Source organism: Schistocerca cancellata, chromosome 3 (genome assembly GCF_023864275.1).
Source record: "Schistocerca cancellata isolate TAMUIC-IGC-003103 chromosome 3, iqSchCanc2.1, whole genome shotgun sequence".
Taxonomy (NCBI): Eukaryota; Metazoa; Arthropoda; class Insecta; order Orthoptera; family Acrididae; genus Schistocerca; species Schistocerca cancellata.
In genome coordinates this window covers 843,567,388-843,587,176 of record NC_064628.1, presented here as the reverse complement: position 1 = coordinate 843,587,176, position 19,789 = coordinate 843,567,388, and the positions used below count along the sequence as shown (strand labels likewise).

General features: G+C 39.5%; 1 protein-coding gene across 6 annotated transcripts in view; it reads right to left on the bottom strand.

Annotated features, from left to right (window-relative positions):
- The window catches only part of LOC126175901 (actin-binding LIM protein 2), a 328,131-nt gene that overhangs the window by 55,054 nt on the left and 253,288 nt on the right, over positions 1-19,789 (bottom strand). For all 6 annotated transcript variants that reach the window (XM_049922962.1, XM_049922960.1, XM_049922964.1 and 3 more), the window contains one exon: positions 16,032-16,150. In XM_049922962.1, coding sequence (XP_049778919.1) covers positions 16,032-16,150 — 119 coding nt within the window. The remainder of the gene's footprint in view (positions 1-16,031; positions 16,151-19,789) is intronic.

Sequence of the window (19,789 nt, the reverse complement as noted above, 5' to 3'; positions counted from 1 at the left end):
CTACTCACCATATAGCGGAGATGCTGAGTCGCGATAGGCACAACAAAAAGATTCATACAGTTATAGCTTTCGGCCATTAAGGCCTTTGTCAGCAGTACACACACACACACACACACACACACACACACACACACACACACAAAAACAAACGAAACTTGCAATGCGTTTGTGTGTGTGTGTGTGTGTGTGTGTGTGTGTGTGTGTGTGTGTGTGTGTGTGGGTGTGTGGGTGCGCGCGCGTCTACTGCTGACAAAGGCCTTAATGGCCAAAAGCTATAACTGTGTGAATCTTTTTGTTGTGCCTATCGCGACTCAGCATCTCCGCTATATGGTGAGTAGCAACTTTCCTTCTCTGGTATTGTTATACTCCATCCTGGATTTTCCATTGTTTAAAAATCATAAAATATACACTAATTAACATATGTCTAATCATTTTTTTTGACGAAAAATGAATCTCTTCTTGTTTCTATGTACATATCACGTGCAAAATTACAGTTTTTAGAAACAAGATGACATGCATTTTTCATTAAAAAAATTATTAGACATGAGCTAATTAGCACAAATTTGACAAATCTTATATTTGAAGAGGTGAGAGATATAGTCATAAGCCACGTTCAACTAATTTTGAGATACAGTGACTTTAAAGTTTCAGGTATAAAAATGTTGGAGACCAAATAGACACTTCCTTTTTGCTTTTAATTATACTTTAATACACTGCAAACCTTGTGTAAAATGGGCGATCTTCTTCCTGTTAAGCAATATTAATTTGAGAGTCATTTTAATTATGATGTCATCAAAAATGGCTTATGACTGTGTCTCCCTGAAAATAATTTAGAGCACAAACTATGTTTTAAAGGTTTTGTTCTGAAAATTACATAACAACTAGTAGTTTTTAACCATTTTTGCACTTTCACATACACACGCATACATAACAGATAAGTCAGTCTAATAATTTGTTAGGAAGTTGTTCTATATCATCATCATTCACATTATTTCCAGCACATGACCGAAAAAAGCTTTTATATGCTGTAGGTATGTATGCCATAAAAGAAAGTATGTCATCAATCTTTTTCTGATTAATTTGAATTGGCTTTCTGTATTTTATTGGCAGCTGAAATGTATCTGGTTCAGCAGGCTTCCTTTCCTCTTGTTACGTAGATCCACTAACGTGAAGTTTCCTATTCTGAATAGCAGTGCTTCACACTTGGGAGTGTGACGGGATCTTTATACACCAACCGAATGGGATCTCCAGATTTGAATAGAGAGGATATCGAGATTAATGACCAATCACCCAAGCTTCTGAAGTCTTGTCTGTGTATTTTCGTCACGACGAAATTTTTTGGACAACTTCTGCCCATCATCTGGCATGTATACTATTGGACATCTGTTCCTTGCGTAAATTTCAATGCGACCAAAATCACGATCGCAAGGAAGTCTAGCTTGACCTACCATGGTGAAATAATGCTGCACAGATTCAAATCTTTTGGTGGTAATGAGAGTCCTTTCCAGGACAATAAGAAGCCAATTCTTTGCCTGACCCTTACAGTTACCTGTGATTATGTGGAGATTTTTGGTTTGAGTGTTAGTTATCTCCAAGTATTTTGATAGAGAGTTCCCAACTTCATCTGAACCATTCCTCAGTCCTTCTCACTCCACTGAAACACGTACTCTCATTTGACCCACAATCGTGGATACCATAGTTTTACGCCAATATTTTTCTCTTGTAGAATGCCGGGCTAACTGTTAGTTTTGGTGTGGGAAACGTTTGTTGCCTGACCATTGCTACTACATGGTGCTCTTTCACATTCTCTTTAGCCAGATTCTGGGTTACTTGTTGGTGTTAGAAAGGCATCACATGTTAAACAGGTATCGCTTTTTTCAGCAGTTTGAATTTAACATAGGCTTCAGACACAAAAATCTTCTTTTGGAACTGAGCGACCTAACTTCATTTGCTGTTGCAGATTCCTCACTCTTGTTGTGTGGTTCTGTAAGCCATGAACCCTGAGGAAAACTTACTTGCAAATCATGACTTCCATTCCATTTACTTTCACAATGTATGAAAATGTCACAGCTCTAGATGAAATTTGCTTTGTAGTCCTTTTTGGATAGTTGTGAAAGAAAGAAATGTGAAGCAGAACAAGGTAACGTAAATTCATGACAATTGGTCTATTCGTGTTTTCAAAAAAAGTGAAATGAACCTTCGCTTTTTTTGTACCACTTTCATACAACACATCAGGTAAGTATTAAGGGCATTTTATGTTCCATAATGAGTGGAAAATATTTTCTTCTTCTCCAAGTAGTTTCGCATAGCACTTATTTGAACAACTACAGGGACTTCCCAAAGATGCTGCCTGAACAGTCTTGTTGGTTTTAGAAGACACCTACTGCCGACCCATGTTACGTCCAGGTTTGGCCTTAATTTTTTTCCACTCATCAATATTACGCTTTCTTTTTCTTCAAGAGCTTGGTTTCTGGGATGACACTTCATTTGCTATACTTATTTCAAGCTGTAATATGAATAGAAAAATAGTCACAGAACTTGCGTGAGATATAGTCACAAGCCACACACATCATTATATGCCACTGAAATGGCATTGATAATAAAAAATATTCTTACATGTTTGTAGCCATGAAAACTATATTATTACCGCAATCAGTGGTCATTAAAATTAGGCTCTAAAGGTTTCTCATTAACACAATAGATGATGATTAACTGTGAGAGCAATGTTACGAGAAACAAAGTCTCAAGCCCCTGAACAATGATCACCAGTAAAAAATATTTTTGTATAGTTACCGAAACACCATCTGAGCTAGTACTGTTGCTTGATGGACACCAAGACTCATCACCATCACTGTTAAAGGGATCAAAATCCTCATTTACATTACTATCACTGCCATATACACCTAGAATGTGTGAAGCACCTTCAGATGTACGTAAGCATTCAGTCATTTTGATGTGGCTTGTGACTATGTATCTTGTGAAAAAGACACCAGGTGGCGGAGTACAGAACTACACCATGTCATCATCTGCCTCCTGTTGGAGAAAGATGGAACTTCTTCAATCCAAGATGAGGAGGGCACTGTTAAGAACGTCATAGAGTGAATATCTCTCTCCGACCCCTTCATTTAGATGATGTATGTAATCACATTGGATAGGAGAGAGAGAGAGAGAGAGAGAGAGAGAGAGACAGAACCATGCAGACCTCCATGAAAATCATCCAATTTTAGTAAATTGAAATTTCTCTGTAAACTTCAAAGTCTATTTTCTCAAGAATTTTTGAGAGTTGCATCAACATGCCTCGATACATTGATATTCAAGTTCTCCACTTTACATATAGTAACACAAAAAATAACAAATCTTATAGCCGGGTAGTCTCCTCATTATGACAGAATTTCACATAATAATACATGAAACAAAGACAAAACTAATCCCAAGAATATAAACAATTACACATCAGAATTAAGTGCAATACAGTATTAGCTATGCATGAGTTTGGTTATCTAAAAAATAAAATTACACAAATGAAGTGACATGCAGATTAAGAACAATTTCTCCATCAAAATAAATCTCATGATGCCTAAATGTTCTTGGAATTAAGAAGAGGGTATTGATGTTTTGCACCTTGGACATACAGGGTGTTACAAAATAGTACGGCCAAACTTTCAGGAAACATTCCTCACACACAAAGAAAGAAAATATGATATGTGGACATGTGTCCGGAAACACTTTCCATGTTAGAGCTCATTTTATTACCGCTCTTCAAATCACATTAATCATGGAATGGAAACACACAGCAACAGAATGTACCAGCGTGTCTTTGTTACAGGAAATGTTCAAAATGTCCTCCGTTAGCGAGGATACATGCATCCACCCTCCGTCGCATGGAATCCCTGATGCAGCCCTGGAGAATGGCGTATTGTATCACAGCCGTCCACGATATGAGCACGTAGAGTCTCTACATTTGGTACCGGGATTGCGTAGACAAGAGCTTTCAAATGCCCCCATAAATTAAAGTCAAGAGGGTTGAGGTCAGGAGAGCATGGAGACCATGGAATTGTTCCGCCTCTACCAATCCATCAGTCACCGAATCTATTGTTGAGAAGCGTACCAACACTTCAACTGAAATGTACAGGAGCTCCATTGTGCATGAACCACATGTTGTGTCGTACTTGTAAAGGCACATGTTCTAGCAGCACAGGTAGAGTATCCCGTATGAAATCATGATAACGTGCTCCATTGATCGTAGGTGGAAGAACATGGGGCCCAATCAAGACATCACCAACAATGCCTGCCCAAACGTTCACAAAAAATCTGTGTTGATGACGTGATTGCACAATTGCGTGCGGATTCTCGTCAGCCCACACATGTTGATTGCGAAAATTTACAATTTGATCACGTTGGAATGAAGCCTCATCCGTAAAGAGAACATTTGCACTGAAATGAGGATTGACACATTGTTGGATGAACCATTCACAAAAGTGTACCCGTGGAGGCCAATCAGCTGCTGATAGGGCCTGCACACGCTGTACATGGTACGGAAACAACTGGTTCTCCCGTTGCACTCTCCATACAGTGGCGTGGTCAATGTTACCTTGTACAGCAGCAACTTCTCTGACGCTGACATTAGGGTTATCGTCAGCTGCACGAAGAATTACCTCGTCCATTGCAGGTGTCCTCGTCGTTCTAGGTCTTCCCCAGTCGAGAGTCATAGGCTGGAATGTTCCGTGCTCCCTAAGACGCCAATCAATTGCTTCGAACGTCTTCCTGTCGGGACACCTTCGTTCTGGAAATCTGTCTCGATACAAACGTACCGCGCCACGTCTATTGCCCCATGCTAATCCATACATCAAATGGGCATCTGCCAACTCCGCATTTGTAAACATTGCACTGACTGCAAAACCATGTTTGTGATGAACACTAACCTGTTGATGCTACGTACTGATGTGCTTGATGCTAGTTCTGTAGAGCAATGAGACACATGTCAACACAAGCACCGAAGTCAACATTACCTTCCTTCAACTGGGCCAACTGGCGGTGAATCGAGGAAGTACAGTACATACTGATGAAACTAAAATGAGCTCTAACATAGAAATTAAGTGTTTCCAGATACATGTCCACATAACATCTTTTCTTTATTTGTGTGTGAGGAATGTTTCCTGAAAGTTTCCTGAAAGTTTGGCCGTACCTTTTTGTAACACCCTGCATATGGTGTGGGTAGGAAACATGAAGGTGCTAAAGATGCAAGAACACCTGAACAAAGTTATCAGAGCTATTTGAAATATGCTGCTATAGAGAAAGTTTAAAAAATTAGACGACACAAGGAATAAAATGCTGACATACATGGAAAACATTATAAAAGAAATAAGTGAAAAATGACTACCACAAGAAGTAGGCAGATAAACATAGCATGAAGAATGGTGGTAACTATTGATGACCAGGGCAGATGAGAACTAAAACTGCAGGTGCCAAGAAAAACTGAAATACAGTGGTCAGGCTAGTTAACAACCTCAACATCTATACTTTGCAAGTGATTTTACAGTGCGTGAAGGAGGATAATTTTCCCACATCATCTGCAAATGTTGTGCAGGAAGATCGACAATTGATAAACCTCTGATTTCACTATAATGGCCACTTTGTGTGATACATGTAAGAGGAAGTAAAAAGATGCTTCACTCTTCTTGGAAGTGCAATAATATCTCTCTCCCTGTGATGCACTTTCTCTCTCTCTCTCTCTCTCTCTCTCTCTCTCTCTCTCTCTCTGTGTACCACTGGCATCTGATGAGTGTCTGCATGATATTTAGTGCTTTGAATCATCTCTATTAACCCTATTTGGTAAGCACCGTAGACAGACAAGCAGTATTTAAGAATCTTCCTTAACATTCCACCAACTTGGCTGGCATCTGCTTTTCCTATAGCTGTTTTTAAGTAGTCACTCCTACTTGGATTACTCTGGGTGTATATTCCTACATATTTCACATTTGTTACTGATTCCAGTGATTGTCTGCCAAACACTTAACTGAATAACAGCTGCCCTTTCTAACACTTTAAGCACAATAGTTACATTTGTTTATGCTAGATGGTGGTGGTTAGTGTTTAACGTCCCGTCGACAACGAGGTCATTAGACACGGAGCGCAAGCTCGGGTTAGGGAAGGATTGGGAAGGAAATCGGCCGTGCCCTTTCAAAGGGTCCATCCCGGCATTTGCCTGAAACGATTTAGGGAAATCACGGAAAACCTAAATCAGGATGGCCGGAGACGGGATTGAACCGTCGTCCTCACGAATGCGAGTCCAGTGTGCTAACCACTGCGCCACCTCGCTCGGTGTTTATGCTAGAGTTTAATTACCAGTCCTCACAAAGAGTGTCAGTCCTCTGCCGAGTTTTCTGTCATTGGTAGTTCCCTGTGTACATCATCATCATGTGCAGAAAGTCTTGCATGACTTCCAGTGTTATCCACAATATAATTTATGTGTACTGCAAACAGTAACAGCACTGTAATACACCCTTGAGGTATTCACAAAGTTACTTTCACATCGTATAATTCTCTCAACCGTCTTTTTGAAATTATGTGTTGTGTGTTTTTTCTTACAAGATGCTGAGTGTAATTACAAATTTATCCCGTATCTCAGAGCTCCAAAACAGTCATAATTCACAAGCATGAAAAGCGTTCCATAATTCTGCAACGGACTGTCATACATAATATAGGCCAATAATCCAGTACAACATTGTTACTCGCCTCATATGGAAGACATGCTATGTATTGCTCCACAGTTTTCTTTGTTTTATTGGGATATACTTTCCCTAGTGCGTGTTGTGATGTACTGTGTATTTTTTAATGTTGAATGCCACCAAAAATGTATTTCATGCTGTAGCATTAGTTGTATTATACATTTCAGTAGTATTCATTTTCAAAAAATCAGTCACTCCAAATTTCAATATATATCGATACATGGGTAACAGATTTTTAGTAAATCAGCATTTGTGAATTACACTTACTATTATGTATATTACAGCTATCACACAGTGTTCCATTTAGAATTAATTTTGTTACTTTGCAACGGAGTGTGCACAGATGTGACACTTCCTGGCAGATTAAAAGTGTGTGCCAGACTGGTACTCGAACTGGTGACCTTTACCTTTCATAGGCAACTGCTCTACTAACTGCACTTCCCTTGCGCGACTCACGACCCAGCCTCACAGCTGTATTTCTGTGAGTACTTCATCTGCTCCTTCCAAACTTCACTGAAGTTCCCCCAGAAGAACTTTCATTATTAGCACACCTAGAGGAAATGGTATTGCAGAGACATGGCTTAACCATAGTCGGGGGATGTTGCTGTGGATAACCCATGTAACTGCAATATCCTTTCTTCCAGAAGTCCTGGCCTTGCAACTTTTGTGGGAGAACATTTGTTAAGTTTGGAAGATAGCAGATGAGGTACTGGTGGAAGTAAAGCTGTGAGAGGGTGGGTTTGGAATTATGGAGATGTGCTTGGGTAGCTCAACTGGCAAAGAAATTGCCCATGAAAGGCAAATGTCTCAGGTTTTAATCCCCGTCTGGCACACAGTTTTAATCTGGCAGTAAGTGTGACACTCAGTTTTCGCTTTCAATATGAGTGTATAATGTTTTCATTTATTCTAATTTTTTGCTATTTTAAAGTTTATTAAATGAATCTCCCACCCAATACTTTCAGAGAATGAAAAACTTTTACCCCAGATTTTTCTGCTGTCATGACAGATATCTCTCTGTTAGGTGTTTGTTAGGTGATAACCACTTCAGTCCCTGAAGGGAATTCTTAATATATGTAGTGTAACAGATCCAGAAATTAAAAGAGAATCAATCAATAAGATCGGATTACAGTTATTTGTTTACTGCTCTGTAAAAAATTGCACCAGCCACAATGCAGCCCAACTGTGAACACCATTCTTGTGAAGGGATGGGTTAGTTGATGTTTGTAAGCAACTGGGAATATAGAACATACTACTGTCATGTGATTGGAAGTTTGCTGTGAATGTGTGTGTTTTTGGGGATACAGAGAGACATGTACCAGAAATACCAAAACTACCTCAATTACTAGACTTTCCAGTGGAACTGTCTACTCTACAGGAAGTACTGGAGCCATCACCACTTGTCCAATTATAGTGAGTGGCTTGTCAATGGTAGGTATAAGGGCCCTATACAGAGATAAGTCAGACTATTGCACCAATCTCCTAACCTCAGCTAACAAGTACAAGGTTCTGTCTTCCACTGAAAATCAAACTAAACCAATGAGACACTTCACTTATTAGGAAATCTGATATATCCTGTGTCATGTGGAGGCAAATGCAAAAGGGTAGAGGTCTACTACTTATCAGCAGTTAAAAGTTTTGCTGAATAATGGCAGTAAGGGATGGGAAGGATCACGATGTGCCTACAGTGAAAAATGAAATGGCAGCAAGGAATGGGAAGGATCACAATGTGCCTACAGTGAGCACACATAAAAGTCTCATTCAAAACACTGAAGAGACTTTTCTAGCAGGCACTGAAGGGACAGGGTGAAACCCATTGCAGATTGTGACATGCTAGAACAAATGGTGCCTGTTGTCCGATTCTCCATCCAGTCAAAATAACTACTGCTATTGGAGACCTAGAAGTACCTTTATAAGATTCTAAGTAATGTGACCCCCCCCCCCCCTATTTCCAGTGAGTTATTAAATGCTTGGTCAGCAACTGCTTAAACATCTGCAACAAAGTGCCAGGGTTTGGAGCACTCCTAAAAAGCACTGAAGCTCACTTAATACTATGTATAGGAAACTGATTAAAACCTGATGTTGAAGCAGTTATATTTTTCAAGAAAAGGTAAGTGTATATTGAAAGTAAAGGAAAATGGGAAATGGACATGGTGTATCTGTTGCAGTAGGCAACAAACTTAAACCCACTGAGATCAAAACCGATGCTGAATGCAAGATTCTTTGGGCTACACTCAGTATCAGGACTGGGCAGAAACTTTTAACTGCATCTTTCTATCAACCACCGGACTCATTCCCAGATGTAAACTAAAAATTCAGAGATAAATTAAGTTTACTAGCCTGTATTATCCCCTATCATACTGTCAATATTGGAGAAAACTTTCATCATCCAACGATCGATTAGTATAATTTACAGTTCTGTAAGTGACAGACATGGCAAGACATCCAGGAAAACTATGCTAAATGCCCTCTCTCAAAAATACCAGGGAAGTATCGAGAGCCCACTCATAATTAAAATATATTAGATGTAATGTAAACAAATAGCTCTGACTTCTTCCAGGATGTCCACACTGAAACTGGTGTCAGTGAATATGATGCAGCTAGGACAACAAAGATTACCAAAGTACAAAGGAGAACTACAGCAAATAAAAAGTGTTATACATTCTGCAAACTAAATAAACAGGCAGTAATGTCATATCTCAATGATGAACTTAAGCATTTAGCTGTGGACACAGGCATGTGGGAGAACTGTGTTCTTAGTTTAAAAGAATAGCTGACCACGCAGATGATGGAGGCACCCCTCCACAGTATAGTGTCACTGTAAAGAAATTTACAAAGAAACACAGACTATTGTATAGTAGGTGTAAGACAAAGTGTAGGGCTACAGACAGAGTGATGTCAAATGAAGGACAACTGAATCCCTGTCAGTTTCTATGTAGAATTTGTGGCTGAGTGGGCCCGTCTTTTAATTATATTGTAACAGATCTCTCAGCCAAAAAACTGTGCCCAGCAGCTGGAAGAAAGTACAGGTCATGCATGCCTACAGGAAACTAGCAGAAATGATTTAAAAAACTACCATGATATATCCTTGTCATCCATTGTTTGTAGAATTTTAGAGCATATTCTACACTTAAACATGATGAGGTATCTCAAACAGAAGTATCTGCTCCATGTTAACCAGCATGGATGTCGACAACACCGATTATGTAAAACCCAACTCGTGTTTTTCTCACAGCATTATGAAAGCCATAGGCCATGGGAGTCACATAGATGCAGCATTCCTTGTATCCTGTAAAGCATTTGTCTTAGAAGCGCACACAGGCTCATGACTGAAGGTATGTTCATATGGAGGTATCAAGTGAAATTTATGATAAGAATGAAGATATCTTGCAGAGAGGATGCAGTACGTTATCTCGACTCAATAATTATTGACAGATGTAGGAGCAACTTCAGGCCTATCCCATGCAAATGGGTTGGAATGTTTGCTGTCATGTTTTGGATGGAATGATCACACAGGCGCAGCACGTAATGCAGGTGGCAGACTTCATTTTGTTGGTAGGATACAAGGAAAATGGAATAAGCCTATAAAGGAGACGGATTACAAAATACTCATGTGATCCATTCAGGAGTACTATGCAAGCGTGTGGTACCCATACCAAATAAAACTATGGATAGTGAATTTATACGCAGAACAGCTGCATGAATGGTCACAAATTTATTTCAACTGTGCGACAGTGTGGCAGTTGTGGAGTATAATTGTAGATGTCTGTCTGTCCATGAACGACTTTGAAAATGGGAATGACCTGTACATTATCCAACTGCTTTAAATGTATTGTTGCATAATCTACATAGGCTCCTACAGGTACGCTGTTAGCTCCAGTAGCGTCACCAGTGTTGAGCGATTTTAGCAGTTTTTCAGGTTTGTTTATCTTTTAATTTATACTTTTACCAAGGTTCTAACTTCTTTTCTCTCCAACCAAGTGAAGATCTTAAAACACCATGGTGTTTTAACAAGTGTCATACTCCTCATTTTCTGGCAAAGTGTTGAGATATTATGGATGTTCCAAGGTGATGTGCCCCTTCATCTGGGCATACTTTGTCCTGAGATGATATAACACATTTATATGGAGACACAACAATTTTTTCTAACTTTCCTCCAGTACATTTTGTCACGACTCTGAACAAGTTTTGAACAGATGTCTTGAAACATCTTAAATATATACTAAAGATCATGCAAAGTAAAGTTATATTAAATAATAGTAAAAGATGGGTTGAGAAGTCATTTAAAATATTTCTTTTCTTTTTATTTGCATGTAACTATTAGGTCTACACCTTCACTTCCACCACTTTTTTTTTTAAAGTTCGAGGCTTTATTGTGGAGAACTCGTAGAAATTTATGAGCCATTGCTTGCCACTACTTTCTCCCAGCTTTTAGGCAATATAAAAATCCCACAGCAGAAAAACTGGGTGTCTCTTGTGGAGATCGAGAAATCAATCAAATTTTGCACTTGTTCATGACTGGAAGTGCTGGTCATCCAGGCTCAGTACCGTCAGTCTAAAAAGATGGTAGTCAGAGGGAGCAATGTCTAGAGAATATGACGGGTAGGGGTAGGACTTCTCAATTCAATGTTTACAAGTATGTTCTGACTAGTTTTGTGACATGAGATCGAGCTTTGACCTGTTGCGAATCATCTTTTCCATTTCTAGTGCTGTATTGTGGCTGTTTGTCTTTCAGTGCTCAACTGCTCTTAATAATGAACGTCTGTGGTTGTTTCTATCAGTTTTAGTAGCTGTGAAAACCTTCTGTCTTCCACTGCCATGCCCGTCACCCATGCCAAAATCACGATTCTTTAAGCATTGAAACCATTATCTACACTTTCTTTCACTAACCGGTGCCTCGCCATAGGTCTTACCTAGCATTTTATAAGCCTCAGCTGCAGATTTATTCAAGTTAAAGCAGAAAATTTAAACTTCCCACAAATTACTACAACTGGGCTCATACGACGACATATTTACTCAAGAATGACTTTATAGTGCAATCACAAATTGACTAATATTTTAATGATGTTCTGTTTACAAATGCCTGAGCTTACTGATGACACTTATAGCCTACCATCTGCACCACCACTTGGCTCTGCTGCCATCTATTGCAAAGCTGCAGAAGCAAAGTTATAGACCTAATATGTTTTGGCAACGGATGCTGAGAAAACTTTTTCCACACAATGGAACGATGTTCAATGAGTAATATTATGAAACAAACAAAGGCACGGGCAGCACCAACTGGGAGCAGCACCAGAGACAGTGTAAATTTTGAACTCAACATCAAAATTATTGTAATATTAAGTGTGCTTCGAGGACTGTGTTTAGTCTTCAGTTTCTAGCAGACATTTAGAAAGAGCTATGTATTTGGTCAAGAAAAAATGAAGTGGTAATGTTAAAATATGAAGAAATTCAATATGTCGATATGATTAAAGTTTAATCCAAAAAAAGTTATTTATAGATCTTAAGTTTTTCTTTACTTTATTGAAATTAATGAATTGTTATGTCTTTCTAATCATGAATTAAGATATAAAGAGGCATTATTCTTAATATAGTAGTGCAAGCACACTAAAATTTGATGATCCTTTTTTTTAATCTACAAATAGGGATATATCCTCTATTATCAAGGCAGGTGAAGGCAGTCTCTTAAGTGCTAATTATGAAAAAATATAAAGAACAGAAGATTTTTTTTCAGGTCAATTTGACACAATACAGTTTTGGGTGTGAAGAATATTTCACAAGTTCAATCACACTGCACCTCTGTGATCGAACATACGAAGAAAGAGTGTAACCTTATTATAAAGGCTATAGTATACAGATTATGTGTATAGTGAATGATGTGTCTACACTGCTTTAACTGTAATATACATCTTATGTACTGTGCTACGGTCAACTTCTTGTCACAGCCAACAGCCACTTTATGGAATGTCTCTTAGAAGAACTTCGTGTTTTATTGGATCCCTAGCGCTATCACAAATATATGCACCACAACACTAATTGGGATTACGTTGACATAATTCGTACATACATCTGCTAAGTTCTTCAACATTATTTTCCTTGATGGCAATGGTCAGGTGCACTAGGTAACAGCAAGGACTATTACAACTTTATCATGTTTCAGTTGAGACATTATACCCTCCACCTGATTGCATAGACTGGATCCAGTGTAGTCAGGAGGGGTTGGCAATGCAGTAGTGGGAGTGACAGGTCGGACAAAGTTTGTACTCAAATCTCTGCATGAGCATTCCTTATACATCTGTATGCCTATTCGGTATACATCGGTATGCCAGACAGTGCTGGGTGCACACTCATCATACGAGGCTGGTTTGATAAGCCTGGTAAAACAGCAAGGAGAAATATTTGTTTTGCAAACACCTCCCCTTACTTCTCGACAGTCTCCTTTGACGGATATACCCTTGGTCTAGTGATCCTCCAGCTTTTTCAATCTAATGGAAAAATAGGTTCCATCAAACTCTACAAAATATGCATTGATTGCAACTATCACTGCCTCATCTGATGAAAATTTCTTCCCAGCAAACCAAAGTTTAATGCTGCGGAATAGGAAGAAATCACTTGGGGCTAACAAGTCTAGCAAATAGCATGAATGAAGAACAAATCCAAGGCCCAAATTGTGCACTTTCGCCATTGTTATCACTGATGCTTGGGATGGTGCATTATCCTGCTGAAAGAGCACTTTTGTTTTTGCATGCCACCCTTGGTCTTTTTCAGACAATGCAAGTTTCAAATTACCCAACAATGAAGCATAATAAGGCCCAGTTATCATTCTGTCTTTTTCCAAGTAATCTGTGAGAATTATACCTTGGGACTCCAAAAAATTGTTACCAATTGACAAAATTATCTTCGTCTTCTTTGGTGTACTTTCACCAGCCTTTGTCCATTGTTCAGACTGCCTGTTTGCTTTGGTTTGTTAATGATGGATCCAAGATTTCATCAACAGTCACTAATTGGCACAGCAAGATTGTTGATTACAATTAAACATAACCAAACATTGTGTTGAAATGTTTTGTTGGATGCACTTTTGGTCATCTGTGAGCAATCGCAACACCCGTCTCATACACAGCTTATTCACAGCTAATTCTCTGAGCATGATCTTACACACTCACTCAGTTGAGATGCCTACAGTCTCAGCAATATCACGAATTTTTATTTGACAATCTCGACTTACCCTATCTCTGATTTTGTCAATGGTTTCTTACGTGGTGATCTCAACTGGATGTCCGGGACACACTCTGCCTTCAGTGTTTGTCCGACTGTGTTTAAATTCATGAATCCAAAAGAGAATTGTCTTTTCACGATGGTGCAGAGTCCACATGAACTTCATCCTATTTTCTTTTGATCTGAGCAGCAGTCCAACCCTTCAAATGACAATGTTTAGTAACAGCAAGAAACAATGTTCTCCATTTTCAATTGCAGTCATCAAACTGAACAATTCAGACTGTTGACAACAATGAACTGTACACTGTACACTGTTGAAATTCTTTATACAGCAATCCAGCTTACCAACTACAAAGACACAACAAAAATATTCCATTCTCTCTTGGAATTTTACGACTTATCAAACCACTCTTGTATTATTGTTAACACAGGATTTTGTGCTGAACTAAGTTTGTTACTTTCGTCCTTATTGACAGTATTCTGATGGACCTATGTTTTTATAGGTTCCTTTATAATGTTGTCCCAACAGCCAGTTGCTTGACAAAGCAACTTTTTATTCTCAAAATCAAAAGTGTGATGTTTGTTCATGCTACACTTTGTGTCCCTGCGCCTGGTCATATAACTTCATGTGCTTCTTGCACAGCTTCTACATACAGCACTGCAAGTGCCTTATATATTGGCTGGCACATTTACAAGAGATGCTGTATATTTCTGGAATATTAAGTTTTGGTGCATCTTGTTACAGAGCCAAGGAATTCTTTCATTTTAGTAGTTGGTCGGAAGATGGTGTTAGTGCTGCTTTTTCCAAGCAGCCTCACATTTTGGCTAAGAGCGGACCGTCTTGTCTCCTTCCTTCTCTTCCCAGTTTACTGAATCTTTTCTTTTTGTTAATGTCCTTCTCGTCTGTTCTTCTCTGTACCATTCCTTTGCAGAACACTTCCCTCTGGAGTTGTAGCTCAGCTGGGAAGCTCTTTCACTGATGATGCAAGCCCAACGTACCAAGGTATTAGCATAGTCTGCCTCTGTGCTGAATGGTGGCAGCTAGCAGGCAGGTATAGGTATGTGCAGGTCATCTTACTACAAGGGCAGTCCCAAAAGTATGGTCTCCTATATTTTGCAAAAGTCAAAGCTGTAGCTGAATCCAATCTTTTCCCTGTCAATTTTACAATAGCACCACAGAGTCATTCATCTCCTTGTTCATCATCTGAGCTCTTGACAGTCTGTAAAATTTGCCAAGGTCTTTTGTGACAGCATGCTGTTTCTGTACCTTGCTACTGGCATCATGAAGAATGTGCCCCCAGGCCCCAAATAAATTATTTTTTTAATTTAAATTTTAAGTGTTTCCTATCAGCTGATGTGACAACAATCAACTGGTTCATGCCAGAGTAGGCCAAAGCATTGTCAGCAAAGCCACCTTGCAAATCAAATCCCTTTGAAGGGATTGACTTGTGAGACTGAGGGTTCTTGAAGCCACAACCAAAAAAGATTGCTCTCCTCCATTCTGAGCTACTGTCTAGAGTAGACACTAAATGGCTTAGTTCCCTCAAGCTTTCGGCCTTGGCGGCCAGAGACTGTGGTCTCTCTCTCTCTCTCTCTCTCTCTCTCTCTCTCTCTCTCTCTCTCTCTCTCTCTCTCTGTGTGTGTGTGTGTGTGTGTGTGTGTGTGTGTGTGTGTGTGTGTGTCATCTAGTTCTGATGAAGACTCTTTTTGGCCAAAAGCTTACTTGTTTGACAGTCTTTTTTGTCATGCCTATCTGTGACTCGACATCTCAGCTATACGGTGAGTAGCAATCTACCCTTTTCATAATATTGTCATTAATTCATCCTGGATTTTCCATTGTTTGATCTATACTTGTGATATATATTCCTATCTCCAAGTAGGCAGTATGAAGACATGAGGACAGTGGCAGATGGTAGGAAGCAACAGGTTGTAGCAAAGCACCCAATAGGATCAAAATGCAAGGAATAAGATGACAAAATGTTTCACTAATAACAACGTGTTACTTCAAGTAATTTTGAAAAATAGAGCAAGCAAAAGTTAACTGCAGAGCTATAATATGACTGAATACAAGGAAAATATGACCAGTAGTACCTTCAATTTAGGGTCTTCAGGTTTTTTCTCACCATCATCCTTTTCTTTTCCGTCAACTTCATCTTCATCATCAGATACAGGTACACCTTTATATGTGTCTGACCATCGTCGTCTCCGTTCTAAGGAAACAAAAAACAGAAAAACATGAAAGATAGAAAGTTGTGTATTGTCAATTCTAGAAATAATAAAAGTAGCAGAAGTAAAGGAGAAAGAAAAGAACAGCACTTATCTTTAAGAGAAAATGTAGACTGTGGTCAACACACATGATTTTGGGACGACTGTTGCTACACTGTTACCATTTAATATTCCCCACTCTTGTTGCCTGACTGGCAGTCTTCGCTGAAGTGAGTTTGAGGAAAATTCCAACTTCCAGAGGAGTATGCAAGTCAAAGAAGTACTAGCCATTATTTTTGTTTTGGGGAGGAACATTTTGGTGGTAAAGGAGGCATAAGAAAGAGGATAACACACAATTAAAAAACAACAATAGGAAGAAGTGCAGAATGCAACAATGTAAAACAAGGACTGGAAAATTTTGGTAGTCTTGACAATAAGGAGAAGGCAAGTTAACATTTAATGTTTCTTCAATATTGTCAGTCAGAAGACATTCTCATTTTGGGTACAGGTGGGGAAGGTAATTGACCAAGGCCTTAATGAAGGAACCTATATGGCACCTGCCTGAACTGCTTCAGCGAAATTCTATATCAGGACACCCAGACGTGGATTTTAAGATTTCTCCTTACAATACTGAATCTGTCATCTTGTATACAGTATCAGCTTTTCCCTTCTTTCTTGTACACGGGGTGCAAGTTAAGATCTGAGAGGACCAGCATCAGGAGTTGTTAACACCCTAATAAGGAATACAGTTACATTGTTCAAGACTACAGACATAATATTTTACATGAGGATTGCTTCTTTGTGCTCAATTAGGCACACTGTAGGGTATGTCAGGAAGATGAGACAATGCAGAGGCAATTACGCTCTCAAGTAATGAGCATATTTCACACTTATAAAAGCCTTGGTAAGCTTGGTGAGCACTGTTTATTTTTCACTGAAGAATTTTTCTGCTCTGTACATATTTTTGCAAATTAGACTCCCTTCAAACAGGTTATCTTTTACTCTGCCCCTGATCCCCTTGCTCTTCTATTTTCTCAAACACGCTTCCCATCACGGTACCAGCTGCCTACCATTTCAATATCTCCTCTCTAACCTGTAGAAGCAAAAGTAACACAAATATTTACCATAATTGCCCAGACACCCTGCTCCAATTACAACATTCTTACTGGATCTCTCATTGATTTCAGGCTGCTCTAATTCTAAAACTCTTCGTAACTTTTCTTTGATTCTATCCATTTCGAGCCCCATCACCAATATACACTGAAGAGCCAAAAAAATGCCTAATACCGTGTACGAGCCCCATGAGCACGCATTCTGAAGAGCATGTTTTAAGGCATTCCAGGTGTGCTCAATAGCGAGCATGTCTGGGGATTTTGATGGCCAACAGAATTGTTTAAACTCAGAGGAGTGTTCGTGTAGCCATTCTGCAGCAATTCTGAACATGTGGGGTGTCATGTTGTCCTGCTGGACTTGCCCAAGTCTGTCAGAATGCAGAACGGCCTTGAATGGACACAGGTGATCAGACAGGATGCTTACATATATCACACCTGTGAGGGTTGTATCTAGATGTATCAGGGGTCCCATATCACTCCAACTGCAAACGCCCCACACCATTACAGAGCCTCCACCACCTTGAACAGTCTCCTGCTGACATGGATGGTCCATGGATTCATGAGGTTGTCTCCATACCCGTACACGTCCATCCGCTCGGTACAACTTGAAATGATACTTGTTTGTCCACATGTTTCCAGTCTCCAGTCATCAACAGCCCAATGTTGGTATTGACAGACCAAGGAGAGGTGTAAAGCTTTGTGTTGTGCAGTCATCAAGGGTACATTAGTGGGCCTTCAGTTCTGAAAGCCCATATCGATGACATTTCATTGAATGGTCCGCACACTGATACTTACTGATGGCCCAGCATTGAAATCTACAGCAATTTATGGAAGGGTTGCACTAGTCATGTTGAACAATCCACTTCAGTTGTCATTGGTGCTGTTCTTGCAGGATTTTTTTCCAGGTGTAGCAATGTCAGAGATTTGATATTTTACCAGATTCCTGATATTCATGGTACACTCGTGAAATGGCTTCATCGCTACATCAAAGATGCTGTGTCCCATCGCTTGTGTGCCAACTATAACATTACGTTCAAACTGCCATTGTAGCAGCAGTAACTGATCTAACAACTGTTCCAGATGCTTGTTGTCTTATGTAAACGTTGCCGAGTGCAGTGTCATATTCTGCCTGTTTACATATTGAATATGCATGCCTATACCAGTTTCTTTGGCAATTCAGGGTATTTGCTCATTGCCTTTTTCACTTTCTCACTCCTGCTTATGATGTTTCCAATGGTTTTGATCAGAACCTAGTGCTGATCCCCCATTTTCCATTCTTCTGTCCCATTCTCTCTCCCACTTCCCATAGTGAAGACCACTGCTCGCACCACACATCAGTTAGAATCATGCTGGGTGGGAGGTGGGGGAGATGTCCACAGCTGAGTTCCTTTCATCCTGGGGTCTAAACGTTCCTTGAAACAGAGAGTAGTCAGTACGCACAGGCAGTCACCACAGTCTCTATGATGCATGGTGTGGCATCATCCCATTCAAACAGCAGGGGCCATCTGAGTTAGACTGCCCTTGCCTATGGCAGGCAGCTAGTAGGTTGTGATTTTCTACAGAGATGGTGGTAGGCAACTGCTGGCAAGATGGCAGAAGAAATGAAAGACTCATTGACTTGGTGCTTGTAAATGTACAAGGTCTGTTCAAAGAATTCTGTAACTTTGTCCACAAAATTTTTCTACGCTTACCTTTTACTCATCGTGTATGGTCTCCTTTGAAATATTCTCCTCCACAATCGATACACCACTCCAAATGCCATTTCCATTTCAATCACAGTGATTTTGTTTTTTGTGCAATAGTCACGCACCACCACGGATGAATGTGCAGGTGCGTTATCGTGATGCAAGAGCCCTGAATTGTCTCGCCACATTTCAGGCCTTTCCTTTCCACATTTTCTTGCAAGTGGAGCAACATGTCCTGATAGTACCATCAATTAACAGTTTGTCCCCGAGGCATGAATTCATGACAACGTTCCTGACACGAGTGTCATCAGTAGACGTCAAATGGTGTCCTGAATGTGGGTCATCTTCAACCCCCGTCGTGCCCTTTTTTAACCATGTGAACCATTCGTAACACTGAGTACAGCTTAAGCACTCATCCCCGTAGGCTTCCTGCATCACTTGGTGTGTCTTTATAAAGGTTTTCTTGAGTTTAACACAAAATTCAATGCAGACTTGCTGCTCCTCTAACTCTGCCATCTCTAAATTCACAAACTGTGCAACACAATGTTCTACACAATATAGCACTAAACCATAACGAACAGACATACAAAAATGAAACTTCCAGCAGTTACACATTACAATTATGAATGTTTCAGAATTTTTGAAAAGACCTCATATTGTTGTATGAACTATGACACGTTGATTATAAAAATATGATCAAGAGAAAAGATTGCAACACAGAAGGAAATAGGTGGAAGTCTAAAGTCTAAGTAGTTGCAAGATGTACCAGTATAGCGCCACACAAATGTTATAATATAAAATACAGTTCAGTTGAAATTATAATATGCTTACACAAACTGTTGATACC